This window comes from Camelina sativa, chromosome 2 (genome assembly GCF_030686135.1).
Source record: "Camelina sativa cultivar CO46 ecotype springtype chromosome 2, ASM3068613v1".
NCBI lineage: Eukaryota > Viridiplantae > Streptophyta > Magnoliopsida > Brassicales > Brassicaceae > Camelina > Camelina sativa.
Genome location: NC_141881.1, coordinates 11,502,549 through 11,519,798, shown reverse-complemented (window position 1 = coordinate 11,519,798; position 17,250 = coordinate 11,502,549). Strand labels below are relative to the sequence as shown.

Below are 17,250 nucleotides of genomic sequence, written 5' to 3'. Positions count from 1 at the left end.
GCCCCCTCAATTCCCTTACGACAGATAGTAACTTCTTTCAAGGCAGCCTGAACTACATTCACATCCAAATCAAACTTTAAGGGTGATGAGGAAGTACCTTTCGGATCCTCCACATTGAGGATTACATCACCCGAACCCAAGTCTCCCAAAACCATATTCACCTGGTCGAGCGCAATCTCACCCTCTTCTGTCTGGTTACCACGTAAGGTAACATCCTCCTCAAGAAGATCATCAGTCGCTTCATTAAACTCAGGATCAACCAAACCCGCATTAGTCCCATGAGGAGGAGAACTTTCCATAGCGATTCCTTGTTGAGCAATACCTTGATCAACCACGTCAGAATCAACACCAAGAACCCCTTGAGACTGCATCTCTATGAAACTACTTTTTGCCTTGTACAACGGTTTCGGCCAAGCTTTCCCTTTCCCCTTACGGTTAAGGGGGAAAGAATTAGTCGGTCCCATGTATCCACCATGACCCTATGAGTCTCCCGCTTATCTCCTGACCCACTTGCAACTGCACTATACGTCTGTTTTTGTTCCCTCCCTGAGCCATGGTGACGAGATTGATGAAACAACCTGGAATTACCCGCCCTAGCAGAAACTCAAAAGCTTGGAAATCCAAAGCTCTCTTGACAACCTTTCTAGGCTTCTCCCAGCCACCATCATTGTGGACAACCCCTTGATTCCCCATCCCTTGTTGTCGCTGAACACCTCTCTTGTCAGATTGATGCTCAAACACGTGACTCCCTCCAACTTTAATCAGCTCCGGACAACCCTTCTCATCGTGGGTAAGACGAAGACAATTTCCACAATAGCCGGATAGTTTCTCATACTCTAGAGTCACCACCACTTCATCGCCAGATTCAAACGGCACCAACAGGTTGAAAACAATAGGATTGAAGCCATTGACCGTAACACATACACTCCCAGATTCTTCATCAATATCTCGGATTATACCAATTTTCTTGCCAATGGCCTCCAAAGTAGCAACCTCCCACATGTGCATCGGAATGCCAGTAACTCTCACCCAAAAGTTGATGGCAGAAGGATAAGTAGAAGATACAATGGGCTCCCACTTCACCAAAGAAAGCATCCAACTATCAAAATGGTAAGGACCATTCTGAAGAACTCCTTGAAGATCATCCGCATCTGCAAAATTGAACTGGAAAGTTCCTTGACCCAAATCAGCTCCCACCACTTTGTCTTCAAGCTTCCATATCTTGGGCATGGTGGATAGCAAAGACTCAATCCACTGCACCCCAGGATTCATCTGTCTCCCTATGAGAGTGAGATCAAACTGTTGAATCCTCTGAGCCAAGACCGAGTTTGATATTTTGACAACTTCCGTACGCATCAGCAAACCCTTACCCTTCATAATCCTTGATTGAGACATTAAAGAAATCACAAGCCTCAAGAACCAAGCTCTATCCGCTACTAACCACCGAAAATCACCACTGAAAGAGAGTAGAAAGAGGAGAGAAAATGATAGACAGTAATGTCGAGATAAACCCAGTTCCCAGATAAATACCCCGAAATCAATCCTGATACGCTGATATAAATCCCGAGATGCTCCAATCAACCAAAATCGATATCTAACTTCCACAATCAAAGCCCAAACAAATCCCAAATCGCGTATCAGCTGAGAATAATATCCTGAAAACCCGAGAACCAACCCCAAAACTCCCATAGTCGAAATCTCCGTTTTTAAGACCAACATATCCCAACCAGAATCTGAAATTAAAAACAAACCTTCAGATCCGGTTCTACCAATATCCTCAAATCGAATCATGATATCCAGCCGTGCCAAATCACCAAATCCCAATCGCATCGAAGCTCCATTAATAGGATTAAGATCCCAAAGCGGAGAAAAAATTGTTTCGAAAATCAGGATCAGATTTCCTGTCTGACCCCAACAAACCTCCCTCACCGGAGAACGGGAAAGACCCTCTTTCCGTCTCCCAAGCTCGCCGAAGCCCCTCATTCAAAAGGCGAAGCAAATCGCCAAAATCGCCATCCGTTAAAATTTCATATTTTTAAATCATATCTTTATACATAATATTTTTATAAACAATTTTTTGAATATTATTTTTATACATTATATTTGAAATCATACTTTATTTTAAAAAATTATATTAAAATAACAAACATCATATTTTTAATCATTTTATATTTTTATTAATCATATTTTTAAATAAAAATATTAAATGTTATATTGTATTTTCGTTTTTTAACAAAATAAAAAATAAAAAAACAAATTTTTTGAGTTTTTCGTCTATTTTTTAATCATTTTATATTTTTTATTAATCATATTTTAAAATCCAAATATTAAATGCTATATTATATTTTCGTTTTTAAAAAAAAAATTGGGTTTTTAGTATTTTTATCTAAAAATTGTGTCATTCTAGTTATTGGATAGGCTATAGTGTTAATCTAGCAATTAATTGCCAAATTTGTGTCAAACCGGCACCGAGGTTTTAGTTTTTACGTGTCATTCGGAAAAAAATAATAGTGAGAGTTGTCTTGTATAAATCAGATTTACACAAATAAAATATCTGAAAAATCTCTACATGCAGGATTTAAGAATACTTTGAAAATGCCACATTTGAGCAATGGATCCTAAGAGTCTCTTTCGGTGGGCATTGTAATTTTGTAATGATCCAAGTGGACGTTATCCTGAATTTGTGAATAATGAGGTGTGAAAGCTTTACTGAAGAACTAGAATCATACAAAGAGTCGAATGGTCACAAAGCTCCTAACCCGTTTTTGGATATTCCTTGACATATTCATTTATGGGGCTTGTGTGATATGATGCTTTTTATCTTTTATATATAATATCTGACCAAAGTCCAATATAGACAGAAGACTGTAACTAGTAAACAATATAAATTAATGTGACATTTCTTTAAAATTGCCCTAATTTTTTTTTTTCCAACCAAGCAATTAAATTATCTAAATCGACTATTTCTTTAATTGCTCAACTTGGAGGAACAGAATTCACATAAAATTGCACTAAATTTTACAAGTCAAAATCAAATGTCCAAAATTTATTAATAAAAACTGTTTAAATAAAATCACCTTAAAGAGATGAATTTAAGAGGAAATATACAGTTTCAGGCTTTTAGTGGTGGTAGAGCAAATCATATATTTTCACTCATTAGAAGAAATGAATTAAACTACGAAAGAGAAATGAGAAATAATTATCTATATTATAAGTTATAACAAAATAAAAGTAAAACTACATATTTTGGACAGATAGAATGTTTAAAAAAATCTAATTGTCTATATTATAAGTTTATAAAAAAATATAAAAACTACACGTTTTGGGTAGATATATATAGAACAATAAAGAAAATATCTATGCCTTTGTCATTTTTTTGTTCATTTGAATAATATATTTAATAATTATATTACAATTTTGGGTTTGGATTTTTTTCCCAGATGAAAGAACATTTACATATACATTCATGAAACAAATAGCTTTTTTTTTTTTTTTTCTAGAAACAGGTGGATAAATTATTGTGCAAACGAGCATCAACATGATTTATATAGACTTTTCAAGCATACCATTTTCAGTTAACATTTACCATTTCCTACTCAGATTCTTCTTCAAGTAGAGACACCATTCACATTATTTTTCAGGGTTGAAGTGGCTTAAAGGTATCCAATTGGGTGAAAGCCTGGAATATGCTCTGTTCCATTACTTTCACATGCCAAACATAGGTAACAACATACTTATACGACTTTAAATCCCTTTTCTTCACGTCTCTACCTGCAAATAAACAACAATATACATCATTACATTGAACCCAACTTTCTCAATTCCAATCATATTCACATGAAACAAAAGCTTACTATACTTCCAACTGAAAACATAACTTGATCACTGTAGAATTCAAAGTCGAAAACAGATATTTACAGTATTTAATCGGGTTAGTTCAGTGAGAGATGGACAAGGCAGAGTCAAGAAAACATGAGGCCTATAGAAACAAGTCTAATGTGAACAAATGGAGAAAAAGCCTTGTGCCACTCATTATTCTCTATCTCTTACAAAAAAAAGAGAGACAAACTTGAAAAAAGAAATGGGTGATTCTTATTCTTTTAGAGAATCTGATAATGCAAAAGAAAAGAAAAAAAACTTACTAAAAAGAAGATTCTCATTGAGATTAGGACAGAATATTTGTCTTTCCAGAGTTTAACGGTTATTACATGACGTTGTAATATGCCCGTCTGAGAGAGATAATACAGAGAACCAGAACCACACCACAATTTAAACAAGGTTTGAAATATAAAATATCAGGGAATAAAAAGAAAAAGAGAAAAAAGGAAGAACCTTTTGTATTGAGATTATAAAATGGCAAGCTAAGTTGATAATCCAAAACTAGGCCTCTCTCTTCCCACCCTATAGCTGAAGTAGACTCAGGGTATGTAAAATGCGGAAAAATCGAATTTAGTCCTTATTATCTATTGTTGTGTTTTATAGATGTTTATGTATCTTTTTTTTTCAGAGGAGTTTTCAGTGCAACGATCAGAGGAGATGGCAAGAAATGATTGGATCAACAGTTACCTGGAAGCTATTCTTGATGTTGGAACAAGCAACAAAAAGAGGTTTGAGAGCAACTCCAAGATCGTCCAGAAGCTTGGGGATATGAACAGGAAGGATCATCAAGACAAGGTGTTTGGAGATATGAATACAAAGGATCATCAAGAGAAGGTGTTTAGTCCCATCAAATACTTTGTGGAAGAGGTCGTCAACAGTTTCGATGAGTCTGACCTGTATAAAACATGGATCAAGGTTTGTTTCTCAATCTGTAATCCTTATATCAATTGTAAATATACAAATTAAAGGGACACTGGAGAGAATATTGTTCCACGTATTCTCCCAGAAGTATGGAAGTGACCGGAGTTAAAATGGTAAGAACCAAAGAATGTGGGAGATGGTTCTGTATTTACTAAAACCAAAACAAACATATTTATAAGTAAATTTCAATACCCGCAAGTGATGGTGAGAGAGATCTTTCACTTCTTGTGGCAGGTGATAGCAACAAGGAATACTCGTGAACGCAGTAACAGGCTTGAGAATATATGCTGGCGTATTTGGCATCTCGCACGCAAGAAAAAGCAGGTTTGTGTCCCTTTACTGATACACCTTTTCATTTCTTTGAAGGCCTATGCATCAGCAATACAGAAAAGGTTAGTTCTCGCTCGTTTGAATTGAATCCGTATTCCGTATGTTTATTTCATTCCACAGATTGTGTGGGATGATGGGATTAGACTTTCCAAACGGAGAATAGAACGTGAACAAGGCCGCAATGATGCAGAAGAGGATCTTCTTTCTGAGCTTTCTGAAGGAGAGAAGGAGAAGAATGATGGAGAGAAGGAGAAAAATGAAGTTGTTACAACTCTCGAACCACCCCGAGATCACATGCCTCGTATCCGCTCTGAAATGCAAATTTGGTCAGAAGATGATAAATCAAGTCGAAACCTTTATATTGTCTTAATCAGGCAAGTAGAGATTGGTTTATCTGAACTAATTATTTGCTATTGTCAATATGGTCATGCGACTTACCCCGTGCCTCTATTTGGTTTCGTACTTTGCCAACTGCAGTATGCATGGACTCGTGCGTGGAGAAAACATGGAGCTTGGAAGAGACTCTGATACTGGTGGACAGGTATCTAACCATCTTCTAGTAGACTTCATAGTTATTTACGGTGCTTCACGTTTTCGCTTCTGGCTTTCTTAATTTTTCATCAATCTGACGAGTCTTGATAATGGACGAATAGGTGAAGTATGTTGTTGAGCTTGCTCGTGCGTTGGCAAACACTGAAGGTGTCCACAGGGTTGATCTCTTAACACGGCAGATTAGTTCACCAGAGGTTGACTACAGCTATGGCGAGCCAGTTGAGATGTTATCATGCCCTCCAGAAGGTAGCGACAGCTGTGGCTCCTACATTATCCGCATCCCCTGCGGTTCTCGGGACAAGTACTATCTCATCAGACTTCTTTGAATTTCAAATTCCTGATTTGAAAATATTGAAAACGAAGCAGTTAGTTTCTCTATACTCATATGTTTGTCAAATGTAGGTACATACCAAAGGAGTCACTCTGGCCCCATATCCCCGAGTTTGTCGATGGGGCACTAAATCACATAGTTAGCATAGCAAGGTCTCTGGGAGAGCAAGTGAACGGAGGGAAACCAATATGGCCTTATGTAATTCATGGTCACTATGCTGATGCAGGAGCAGTAGCTGCACATTTGGCAGGAGCGTTAAATGTGCCAATGGTGCTAACTGGTCACTCTTTGGGAAGGAATAAGTTTGAGCAGTTGCTTCAACAAGGGAGACTTACCAGAGAGGATATTGACAGAACATATAAGATTATGAGGAGAATAGAAGCTGAAGAACAGAGCCTAGATGCAGCCGAGATGGTAGTGACAAGCACACGGCAAGAGATTGACGCACAGTGGGGGCTGTATGATGGTTTTGATATACAGCTGGAGAGAAAGCTCAGGGTTAGAAGACGGCGTGGAGTCAGCTGCCTTGGCAGATACATGCCACGAATGGTGGTATAAGTCCTTTTCCATCTCTCACAGTATCTGACAAACGACAACACCATGCGTATCAAAATAATTTATATAGACACTGCAATTTACTGGTGCATCAGGTTATAAAGTCATTCACCAATCTGACCTGTCTTTGTGGCATCAGGTTATACCGCCAGGCATGGATTTCAGCTACGTCTTGACACAAGATTCACAGGTACCTGATGGTGATCTTAAGTCGCTAATTGGCCCTGACAGAAACCAGATAAAAAAGCCTGTGCCACCAATATGGTCCGAGGTACTCTTTTTACATTATTGTGTTATTACCAACAGAATCCATATCCATTCTCATGCAAGAAAGGTTACAGTCTTGTTTTTCCCTTTCTTCCAATCCATGGAGCAAATAACTCCATGAACCTATTACCTGCAGATAATGCGATTTTTCTCAAATCCTCATAAACCAACAATACTCGCGCTGTCTCGTCCTGACCACAAGAAAAATGTCACCACGTTGGTCAAAGCTTTTGGTGAATGTCAGCCTCTTCGAGAACTAGCCAACCTGGTAAGTTTCTCAACATTTATTACACATTTGTTATCCAGTGAGCTATATTTATATGAAGATTGCGGATGTGCATACTGCTAATCCACTTAAATTGCAAATAAAACTGTTCCAGGTACTTATACTAGGTAACCGAGATGACATCGAAGAGATGCCTGACAGCAGCTCAGTTGTTCTCATGAATGTACTAAAGCTGATAGACCAGTACGACTTATACGGACAAGTAGCTTATCCCAAGCATCACAAACAATCTGAAGTTCCAGATATTTATCGCTTAGCAGCCAAAACAAAGGTACGTAACAGGAGCATGTGCTTAGCTAGAACTACATGACAAAAAAGTTATCATAAGCAGATTTCTAGAACTCATAGCTCCTCTCTCTACACATGAATATCATAATTATATGGTGGTTTCCTCTCTTGAAGGGGGTATTCATTAATCCAGCTCTGGTGGAGCCGTTTGGTCTCACACTCATTGAGGTAACTATTACCTATGTCAATGTACCTTTTTAACTTATTATACGCACAGCCTATGAGATCTTCATGCCACACCATTTGTTGTACATATGACAGGCAGCTGCTTATGGTCTGCCCATTGTTGCCACCAGAAATGGAGGGCCTGTTGATATCGTGAAGGTGATTAAATCTCTTATTATAAAGTTAATTGTATAAAGACATAGTCACACCTCAATGATCCCAGAAAGCTTACTAAGAGTGCATATGTTGTGTTGCAGGCACTGAATAATGGTCTCCTAGTCGACCCCCATGATCAACAAGCCATTTCTGATGCCCTTCTGAAGCTAGTTGCTAACAAACATCTCTGGGCTGAGTGTAGAAAAAACGGACTTAAGAACATCCACCGTTTTTCATGGCCAGAGCACTGCCGTAACTACCTATCCCATGTCGAACACTGCAGAAACCGTCACCCCACGAGTAGTCTCGACATCATGAAAGTTCCAGAAGAGCTCACAAGTGATTCTCTAAGAGATGTCGATGACATATCTTTGAGATTCTCCACAGAAGGAGATTTCACGCTCAACGGGGAACTAGATGCAGGTACTAGACAGAGGAAACTAGTTGATGCCATAAGCCAAATGAATTCTATGAAAGGTCGCCCATCAGTTATCTACAGCCCTGGTAGAAGACAGATGCTCTTTGTGGTTGCTGTTGATTCCTACGAAGACAACGGAAACATCAAAGCCAATCTAAACGATATCATCAAGGTGATGAAAGCTGCAGATTTGACATCAGGCAAAGGAAAAATAGGTTTTGTGCTGGCATCAGGTTCAAGCTTACAAGAAGTTGTGGAGATTACGCAGAAAAACCTGATTAATTTGGAAGATTTTGATGCAATAGTTTGCAACAGCGGAAGTGAGATCTACTATCCATGGAGAGATATGATGGTTGATGCAGACTATGAAACTCATGTGGAATACAAATGGCCAGGTGATGGTATAAGGTCGATGATTCTGAGACTTGCCTGTACGGAAACTGCAACAGAGGATGACATCACAGAGTATGCTAGTGCATGCAGTACAAGATGCTATGCAATTTCTGTGAAACAAGGAGTCAAGGTAACTCTTTCAAAGAATATATCTCTCATCAAGAAGACAGCTTAAATCTAATGCATACATACAGCTTAAAGTCATGAAATTAGTATTGATGTATATATGTGTAAATGGCAGACTCGAAGAGTTGATGACCTTAGGCAGAGGCTTCGGATGCGAGGTTTAAGGTGTAATATTGTCTATACGCAAGCGGGAACAAGGCTAAATGTTATACCACTATGTGCATCAAGAATACAAGCACTCAGGTTAGAAACTGCTAAATACTAAATAGTTTCTTCAACCATATACAATATATGTAAGATATCTACAGTCAAGATAGCATGACTTGGTGGCTTTTATGTAGGTACCTTTCTATAAGGTGGGGAATTGACATGTCGAAGACTGTTTTCTTTTTGGGAGAAAAGGGAGACACAGACTATGAGGACTTGTTGGGTGGCCTCCACAAAACCATCATTCTAAAAGGTGCAGTGGGATCTGATAGTGAGAAACTTCTACGCAGTGAAGAAAATTTCAAAAGAGAAGACGCAGTTCCACTAGATAACCCTAACATTTCCTATGTCACGGAGAATGGCGGACCTCAGGAAATTCTATCCACTTTAGAGGCCGATGAGATCAAGTAATGGTTTTCAATATCAGCACATTATCTCACATCATATACTTCAATCGGTTGGTAAACAGTGAAAAATAACAAGACTACATAATTTCATATATTGTATACTGCAATAAAGAAAAAGTTGAATATTAACTTTAGCACAGATTTAATAGAACAAGTATGCTCAGCTTCGTCTTAGTTCTTTAGACGTTCAAACTTAGAAAGATTGATACCTGATGATCATGGTACTCTATCTAGTGTGCTATCACCCCTCCTTTTGCCTACCACAGACCAACAATGTGTTCTCGTCACATCCGTATTTTGCAGTGTAAGAAAATTCCCTGCCACAAGTGGAAGTAGTTGTGACAGCAAGATTGAAAATCAAATTGAGCCTGAAGTCCAATTTTACAATCATATGTTCGCAAACTGTGGATCCTTAAACAAAAATATGCTCAATCAGTACAAGATTCTACCAAAACCACAAGGAGACACCTCAACTGCCAAGCCTTATGACTCGTGCATGCCTATAGCAAAACTAAATCCATAAAATATGACAGAAATTAACCCTGATCATCAACAATCAGTCCCGAACAAAATCATCACCACTTGGTTCTCGACATCTAACCTCAATCAAATTCACCGTAAATATCAGATAAAGGAAGACACTACCACAGGAAGATAAGTAGAAAATGTAGATCTATGGTGGCGAAGAAGAAGAAATACCATTCTTTTGAGAAATCATAGTCTAGATACACTTTCATCACTTCTTCTAGGTCAGATTCTTATTCGCAAACGTAACTACGCAAGAAGTAAGTACAATGGACGCTAAAGAAGGTACGGAATCACATATTAAAAGGAGACAGGATTGAAACTAGAGAGTGAAAAAACGAGTAGCCAAAACCAAAGGACCCTTTTGTTTCCCATTATAATTAAGTTTCTTACAGAACTAAATGTTCTTCAACAAGTATAACAATTGAGTACAAAAGTCACAACAGAGAAAGCTTACAAGAGAAATTTCCCAATTCTGAACCAACCATGATCCCATTGGTCACAAGAAATCATCTCCAGCTATACTTTTCCTAAATGAATCTATCCACAGAATCACAAATAACCATCCTCAATCCGAACCTGACCACGACGATCACTTCAGTCTAAAGAAATCATCTTGCATTGAGATTCCTCAATTCAGTGCCCACCACATTGCTCACAATTGATCATCATCTTGAAGAGAAATCTTCATATCAGAATCAACCCAAACTCTTGTTTTCAAAGAACAAGAGCCACAAGGAAGAACAACAGACGCCACAAAAGCACCCAATCTCTCAACTCTAACAAAACCACCATCTCTCACCAATCCAAACCCCATTGTTCCCAACTCACTAGAATCAACACAAAAGTAATCACCACACCTACACTGATAAAAAACCTCAATAACTTCACCAGCAATCTCAACTGACATGTCCTCAATACTAATCTCATCAGCAGTGATCCCATCATGTCTCGAAGATCTAAGATCGTTATCGTAAACTACACGCAGCTCCGCGTCACTTAAAACTTCCCAAGCTTTTTGAATCTTCAGAAACTTCTCGTCGTCTGAGCTACGACGAGTACTGTTGAGAAGCTTATCTGGATGAGAGTGGAGAATCGCAGAACGGTAGCTATTACGGATCTCTTCGTAGCTCGCATCTTCTTTCACGGAGAGTATCTCGTAGTACGTCTCGTGAACACAATTCTCACCGTGAAGCATGATTTTGTTGTTGAATCGTTTTCATCCACGACGGTGCTAGGTCTCCAAACTCACCGGCGACGACGAGAAAATTTGTGGGGTTTGTAGTGATGGAGAAAAGTTGTCGGGTCGACCCGGTTAAATCGTTTCGGATCTTAATTACTTGGGCTTAGTCTTGGTCTTGGGCCTGGTTTAAGAAATCAATACTTGACCCGATTACCCGAACCCGGTTCTGGAAACACACATCTTCTTCTTCGACTAGGTTGGTTCCGTAAGGAGAGCGAGACGCGCTAAAGCTTTTCTGATCAACGTTCATTTGTGAATCTGGGGAATTTTTTGGGTGAAGATTTTGTAGAGTCGTGATGGGTTTATCGAAAGGTAGATTGAAAGCATGGTTTAATAAGAAAATCACTGATCCTCTTCTCCAGATCTTGCGTAGGTTTGTCTTCTTTTGACTCTCTCTCTGTACGCGTTTTGTATGATCATCATCGTATCTGTACATGGATCTGGGACTAAGACTAGTTTGGTTACTCTGATTTTGCTTCTTGATATAGATCTCATGTGCTATTTTGTTGAATTGTTGGTCTTTTTATATAAGCTGAAGTTGTGCATTTTGCTTCGTGTTGGTATCTTAATTTGGAACGTTAGAGAGACTAGTGTAGAACATTTAAAGGTAGAGTCTTTATCATTGTATCTCCATGTAGCTCGTAGAGGGTCTTTAGGGCATCTCTTTCTCTGTTGTTGGAACACAAGAGAGTTAGAGAGACCTTTTAGAACAGTTAAAGGTGGAAACTTTATTATTGTATCTTAATGTATCTCTTGAAAGATCTTTTGGGCATCTGTTAGAGATAGATGGTATTAGCATCTCTATTTTCTGTTGCAGAGATGTTTATGTTGTAAAGTAATTTGAGTTTGATTTTGTGTTCGTTTTCGATTTTTGTAGAGGTACTGAGCCAAAGCAGCTTGCTTTCTCTGCCGCACTTGGTATCACCTTGGGTGTATTTCCCATATGTGGTAGGTGTCTCTCACCATTTTCTGTTTCCTAAGCTTACTGTTTTTTGCTTTGAGATTGCAATGTATTCTTATTTGAGGGTGCTTTTTGCTATGAAAACAGGTGTTCCTGTTCTTCTATGTGGAGTAGCTTTTGCGGTGCTCGGATCTTCTTGTCATGCTCCTACCGTAATGTTGGCTAATATCATTGCTACTCCAGCAGAACTCGCGTAAACCTTTATGCTATGCATATCCTTTCAATCTCTTGTGATTTAGAATTACCACTTTTACTGAAAAAAGATGCATCAGTTTTGTCCCTGACTTGGATTTTGGTTTTCCTTTTCATGTGTTTTTTTATTGAAGTCTTGTGGTGCCTTTTCTAAGACTTGGTGAAAAAGTCACTGGTGGACCTCATTTTCCTTTGACATCAGATGCTTTAAGGAAGGTTTTCACTGGTCAAGCCTCTCAGGAAGTCTTTTTTAGCATTGCTAATGCGGTAAGTAGCATTGCCAATGTTGTCATATCTGAAAGATAAGTTGTTTATTTAACTCCTATGGTACTTATTGGTATTGCAGTTACTAGGGTGGCTCGTAGCAACTCCATTTGTCTTCATTTCGCTATACGTTGTGTTGCTGCCATGTTTTAAAATACTGGTCCGCAAGTTTGGCGCCGCTTCTTCAACCCCAAAGCTACCTACAAGTATGGAGACAGAGCTGAACCCAAAGCCAAGAGATGCTTAAATTCAACAAGAGTTAGAAACCTCACTGTTGTTTTTATCAATACGAAGCCCTTAAATTGTAACATCAAGCTGCGTAGACTAATGTATAGAGTATACACACTTGCATTGTCAAATCCTCACACTATTGTTTGTAAACTCTTTCGGAAATGTCAGTAACCAAAATTATTGGTGGTTACATGTAAACGTCTAAACTCGACAGTCCATACATAAGCATGAAGTCCATACTGTTTGGCTTTGTTCTTGTATTGGGGTCGTCTTTAATCTCATAATGAATTGCATACTAGTGTTTCTGCTAGAGGTGATCATTTTGTCCCAACCCAAACCAAAGTAAAGTCCATGCGCAAACCGTTCAGTTGAACTTTTCATGAAATCGAGTCGGACCAATAAACTACTCTACATAATCTCCTCTTAAACATAAGAGTTCTAAATTTTTAAAACTTATATACAGTTAAATGGAAATATGGTAGAATCATATCAAGATTCATATTTTCTTCTCCAATTCTTAATTTTTCATCCAAATTTCATTGATTTAACAGCCCATAATATTTGGTTCATTAATTTCCAAGTTGTGTCTAATATTTTGGTCTCAAGAACATGGTTTTGTATATTATGTCTGAGTGTGAGGATCAAACGGTTGTCAAAGCAAATGTCAAAGTTATTACAACAATAAAATATGATAGGAATGGGATCTACAATTCAGCTTTTGCCAAAGGAATCATATTTTTCTTCCCGAGTCAGTCTCAAGCCTAAGTTGCCATGGAATGAATGAAAAGTCACACGTTTCTTTCTTCAATGCCAAGAGTCCAAAGACTCTTATATTTTTGCAGTATGTATAAAAGTTGTGGGATCAATGGGTTTATGAAAACCCCAAGAAACATTGACCGACGCTGGCGGCCTACTTGGACGTTAAATTAGCCCGTTTTTGTTTGTTTCTTAACCGACTAAATATATACATTAGGTCTCTTTAATTAGTAGATATATAGCTACGATTCTCTAGCCTCTAGGTCTTCAATTAACTGGCTTCTCTAGGTCTTTTATTAACGGGTTTCTCTAGGTTTTACTTGATATATAAGTTTTAGCATATCTCTTTCTTCGTTAGATAGGTAATCATGAGTTCGTCATCTCCCATACCGAATGATCTCATCCTGGATATACTGTCGAGATTGCCTGAAAAGTCAGTTGCGAGGTTTTATTGCGTGTCGAAGCTGCGGGAATCAATGTTAGGTAGTACATATTTCAAGGACTTGTTCGTGACCAGGCCCTCTAGGCCACGCCTCTTATTCGCCATCGCAGAAAACGGCAACGACGAGGATGATATGGGCATCAATGTGTGGAGGTTCTTCTCGTCGCCTCAGTTTCAGAATTCATATGAGAAATCGTCGTCGGCTACTGTAGCAGCCGCCGAATATCATGTGAAGTTCTCTCCAGACAATTTAACGATCAATCATTATACTAACCTAAAATATTTTTCTTGTGGCTACGCTTCTGGCTTGATCTATTTACATGGTTGTCGATACGAAGGTAGACCTGTGATATATAACCCCAACACAGGAAGGCATACAATCTTACCTGAACGGTATAGTTACAGAAAGGCGTATAGCTTTTTTGGGTTTGATCCGGTTGGCAAGCAATACAAGGCATTGTTTATGGCTTACCCATCTGGTCCTGGTCATCACAGAATTCTTACACTTAGAGATGGAGGTTTGAGGTGGAGAAAGATAAAATGTCCCCTACGACATGATATTAAGAGTGATGGGGTATGCATCGATGGGGTTTTGTATTACTTAGGTGGTGACTTGTCTGGTTATAGTCACGTGAACAAGTCTCATAATGTTCCGACTGATTACGTGATAGTTTGTCTTGATGTTCGGTCTGAAAGATTCACCTTTATTTTCGTAGAAAGGATTTGTCGGTTGATAAACTACAAGGGCAAATTAGCTATGATTTATTGGGAGGATGATGTCGACATTCATGAGATTCTTGATTTCGCGGATGATGTGTACACTTATTGGGAGGGTGAGGTCGACGTTGGTGTCACTAATTAATGAGTTGCGTTTGTGGGTTCTTGAGGATGTAGAGAAACAGGAATGGTCGAAACATGCCTACACTTGGACCGATGATAAATTCTTCCGTCACCAAGTTTCCTTCGCTGGATCGACCGCTTCGGATGAAATAGTGTTTTCGATGCGCAAGTATACATGTGGACAACCCTTTTATGTCTTCTACTTCAATCCCGAGAGGAACACTCTCGGATGTGTTGAAATCCAAGGTTTTGGTGAAGGGTTTAAGAAACCTTGTAGCGTTCGCACCTTTGTAAACCATGTTGAGGATCCTAATGTTAACGATTTAGAACTGCTCAAGTCATTCCCTGCTCCGTTTGGGGATACAGATAGTTCAGGCACAGATTCAGATAACTCAGACAGAGAAGGGAATAAGCCAAGACGTAGATATCCTTGGAGTAGGTGAAAGCAATGAGCATTGTTATTTTTTGCGTTTTTTTTTTTTGGGTTTGTCAAACTTAATTATCTATTCGTTTATGCTCTTTTGTTTTGTACCTTTTTACTTTTACTAAATTAAGTTTAATCATTGAACTAATGATTAGTCTCATTTCATAAGATTTGTTCCAATTATATTTTCAGTTCCATACTATGAGAATATAAAAAACCTCTGTAACAGATAATTTGGTCAAACCAAGATTTATTTGATGTTTCATTGTTCTTTACTCGATTTAACATGAATTTGTAAGAAAATAATAAGAAAATAATTATTTCTTACCTATGTATGTGGTCTTATAGTTAGTAGGTTATTTAATTGGGTTTGTTATATTTTAATCATTTGGGAACCAAAAGGACATGTGTTAAGCTACATGTAAAGCTTATGCTTATAAGGACAAGTATTAAGCTACATGTCATGCTAAAGCTTATAAGAGGACAAGTGTGAAGTTGCATGTTGTGTTTGAAGCAATACTAGACACTTGTTATCACACATGTCACCATTGTCTTCATCTCTACTATGATGGATGGTTGAGATTAAATCATGAGACAAAACCCTAATGAGGAGTAAGGTCCTCTTCCCACCTATAAATAGATGGTTTGCTCCATCACAAATCATCACAAGAACAAAAAACAACACATAAAGAAAAGAGTTTATAGGAAAGGGGAGAGAAACCTTATCTTCCACCTAAAGATCATCTAAGAGTTTCTTTTCAAGTCTTCAAGCTAAGCCATTGAAGAAGAAGAAACCATTCAAGGAAGCATTATTTCTACAATGAGTGGAGGTATTACTTTAACCCTCTTTATGATTCTATTATGTGATTAATATAGATGTTTAAGATCTTAGGGTTCATGTTAAAAGTATGTTTAACATGTGGTATCAGAGCTTATGGTTATGAACATCTAATTAATCCATTAAGAATAATAGATTTATGGTTTAATGAACTGAAAATTAAGGCTTTAAGTTATGATGTTTGTACACTTGAATTTTGTATGATTTAAGTTTCAAGTTACAATATATGTTTAAATTAATATATATATATATATATATATATATATAAGTATAAAAGATTGGTTTATCTTAATGTGCATAATTAAGAAATTGATATAACCATAATGGTTTTTATCATATAATGATATGCACATAGAAAACCAAAATATTTAAATTTTGATATGTTTATGTATTAATTAGCTACCCACAGGTAGGCTATTGACATAAAACATGATCAATAATTTATTAGAATGTTTGTACATGAGTTAATTAAGTATATCCACAGATAACTTAATTAATCTAATACATCATTAAAGAAAAATTTTCTGAAAGCTATGACATTAGGATATATTATAATGACTACCCACAGGAGCATTATAATTTGAAGTCATATGCATTCAATAATTTTTGTTAATGTGTTGTTTAAATTTTGAACCTCAATTAAAGCTTGTTATATCTCTAAATCGCAGCATCATTTCCTGCTAATTTGCCATCTATGGTCTCTACTGTTCCGATCCTCACTGGAACCAACTTCTCAGAATGGAAAGAGAAAGTTGAGTTCACATTAGGAGTACTAGATATGGATTTGGCACTTCGTGAAGAAGAGCCAGATCCCTTAACTATAATTAGTACTGAGGAAGAAAAGGCTCTCCATAAAGCTTGGGAGAAAGCGAACAGATTAAGCATGATGTTTTTAAAAATGACCATAGCTAGCAATATCAAAACTTCCCTTCCAGATGCAGATAAAGCTATAGATTATCTAGCAGCTATAGAAGAACGGTTTAAGACTGCAGACAAATCCCTTGCAGGGAAACTTATGGCAGATCTTACAACCATTAAGTATGATGGGACAAGGTCTATGCATGAACATTGCATTGAAATGACCAACCTTGCGGCTAAACTAAAGAATTTAGGAATGAGTGTGGACGATTCATTTCTTGTCCAATTTATCCTAAATTGATATCTGAAAGATTGGTTTATATCAACTACTAAATAAGTAACAATGAAGTTGGTTTAGTATTCTCAAATTGAAACCGAACCAAACTAATATCAAT

At 37.7% G+C, this 17,250-nt stretch overlaps 4 protein-coding genes, 2 long non-coding RNA genes and 1 pseudogene across 6 annotated transcripts; 4 read left to right on the top strand and 3 right to left on the bottom strand.

Moving 5' to 3' along the window:
* Nucleotides 1–3,371: 3,371 nt before the first annotated feature.
* Nucleotides 3,372–4,438, bottom strand: LOC147948455 (uncharacterized). The gene is made up of 3 exons (XR_015578323.1): nucleotides 4,333–4,438; nucleotides 4,143–4,229; nucleotides 3,372–3,771 (listed from the first exon to the last, which is right to left on the bottom strand). It is a non-coding gene; the product is annotated as an uncharacterized LOC147948455 (long non-coding RNA).
* Nucleotides 3,950–9,432, top strand: LOC104721265 (sucrose-phosphate synthase 4). Its single transcript, XM_010439210.3, has 15 exons — nucleotides 3,950–4,423; nucleotides 4,508–4,794; nucleotides 5,035–5,124; nucleotides 5,251–5,504; nucleotides 5,608–5,671; nucleotides 5,784–5,983; nucleotides 6,085–6,565; nucleotides 6,708–6,839; nucleotides 6,972–7,103; nucleotides 7,216–7,392; nucleotides 7,524–7,577; nucleotides 7,671–7,733; nucleotides 7,832–8,671; nucleotides 8,783–8,910; nucleotides 9,009–9,432. The coding sequence occupies exons 2-15, from the start codon at nucleotides 4,537–4,539 to the stop codon at nucleotides 9,283–9,285; spliced, it is 3,150 nt and encodes a 1,049-aa protein (XP_010437512.2). The 5' UTR covers nucleotides 3,950–4,423; nucleotides 4,508–4,536; the 3' UTR covers nucleotides 9,286–9,432.
* Nucleotides 6,349–7,716, bottom strand: LOC147948454 (uncharacterized). Its single transcript, XR_015578321.1, has 3 exons — nucleotides 7,603–7,716; nucleotides 6,690–7,423; nucleotides 6,349–6,595 (listed from the first exon to the last, which is right to left on the bottom strand). It is a non-coding gene; the product is annotated as an uncharacterized LOC147948454 (long non-coding RNA).
* Nucleotides 9,025–11,095, bottom strand: LOC104721248 (uncharacterized). Its single transcript, XM_087481873.1, has 2 exons — nucleotides 10,264–11,095; nucleotides 9,025–9,598 (listed from the first exon to the last, which is right to left on the bottom strand). Exon 1 carries the CDS (start codon nucleotides 11,002–11,004, stop codon nucleotides 10,462–10,464), a length of 543 nt encoding a protein of 180 aa, XP_087337999.1. The 5' UTR covers nucleotides 11,005–11,095; the 3' UTR covers nucleotides 9,025–9,598; nucleotides 10,264–10,461.
* Nucleotides 11,096–11,136: 41 nt separating this feature from the next.
* Nucleotides 11,137–13,007, top strand: LOC104721239 (uncharacterized). Its single transcript, XM_010439178.3, has 5 exons — nucleotides 11,137–11,422; nucleotides 11,927–11,997; nucleotides 12,098–12,203; nucleotides 12,337–12,469; nucleotides 12,549–13,007. The coding sequence occupies exons 1-5, from the start codon at nucleotides 11,346–11,348 to the stop codon at nucleotides 12,711–12,713; spliced, it is 552 nt and encodes a 183-aa protein (XP_010437480.2). The 5' UTR covers nucleotides 11,137–11,345; the 3' UTR covers nucleotides 12,714–13,007.
* An 814-nt stretch (nucleotides 13,008–13,821) lies between these two features.
* Nucleotides 13,822–15,178, top strand: LOC104750228 (F-box protein At2g16450 pseudogene; annotated as a pseudogene).
* Nucleotides 15,179–15,979: 801 nt separating this feature from the next.
* LOC104721230 (uncharacterized) lies at nucleotides 15,980–17,156 on the top strand. The gene is made up of 2 exons (XM_010439166.3): nucleotides 15,980–15,989; nucleotides 16,666–17,156. Exons 1-2 carry the CDS (start codon nucleotides 15,980–15,982, stop codon nucleotides 17,154–17,156), a joined length of 501 nt encoding a protein of 166 aa, XP_010437468.1.
* Nucleotides 17,157–17,250: the final 94 nt, after the last annotated feature.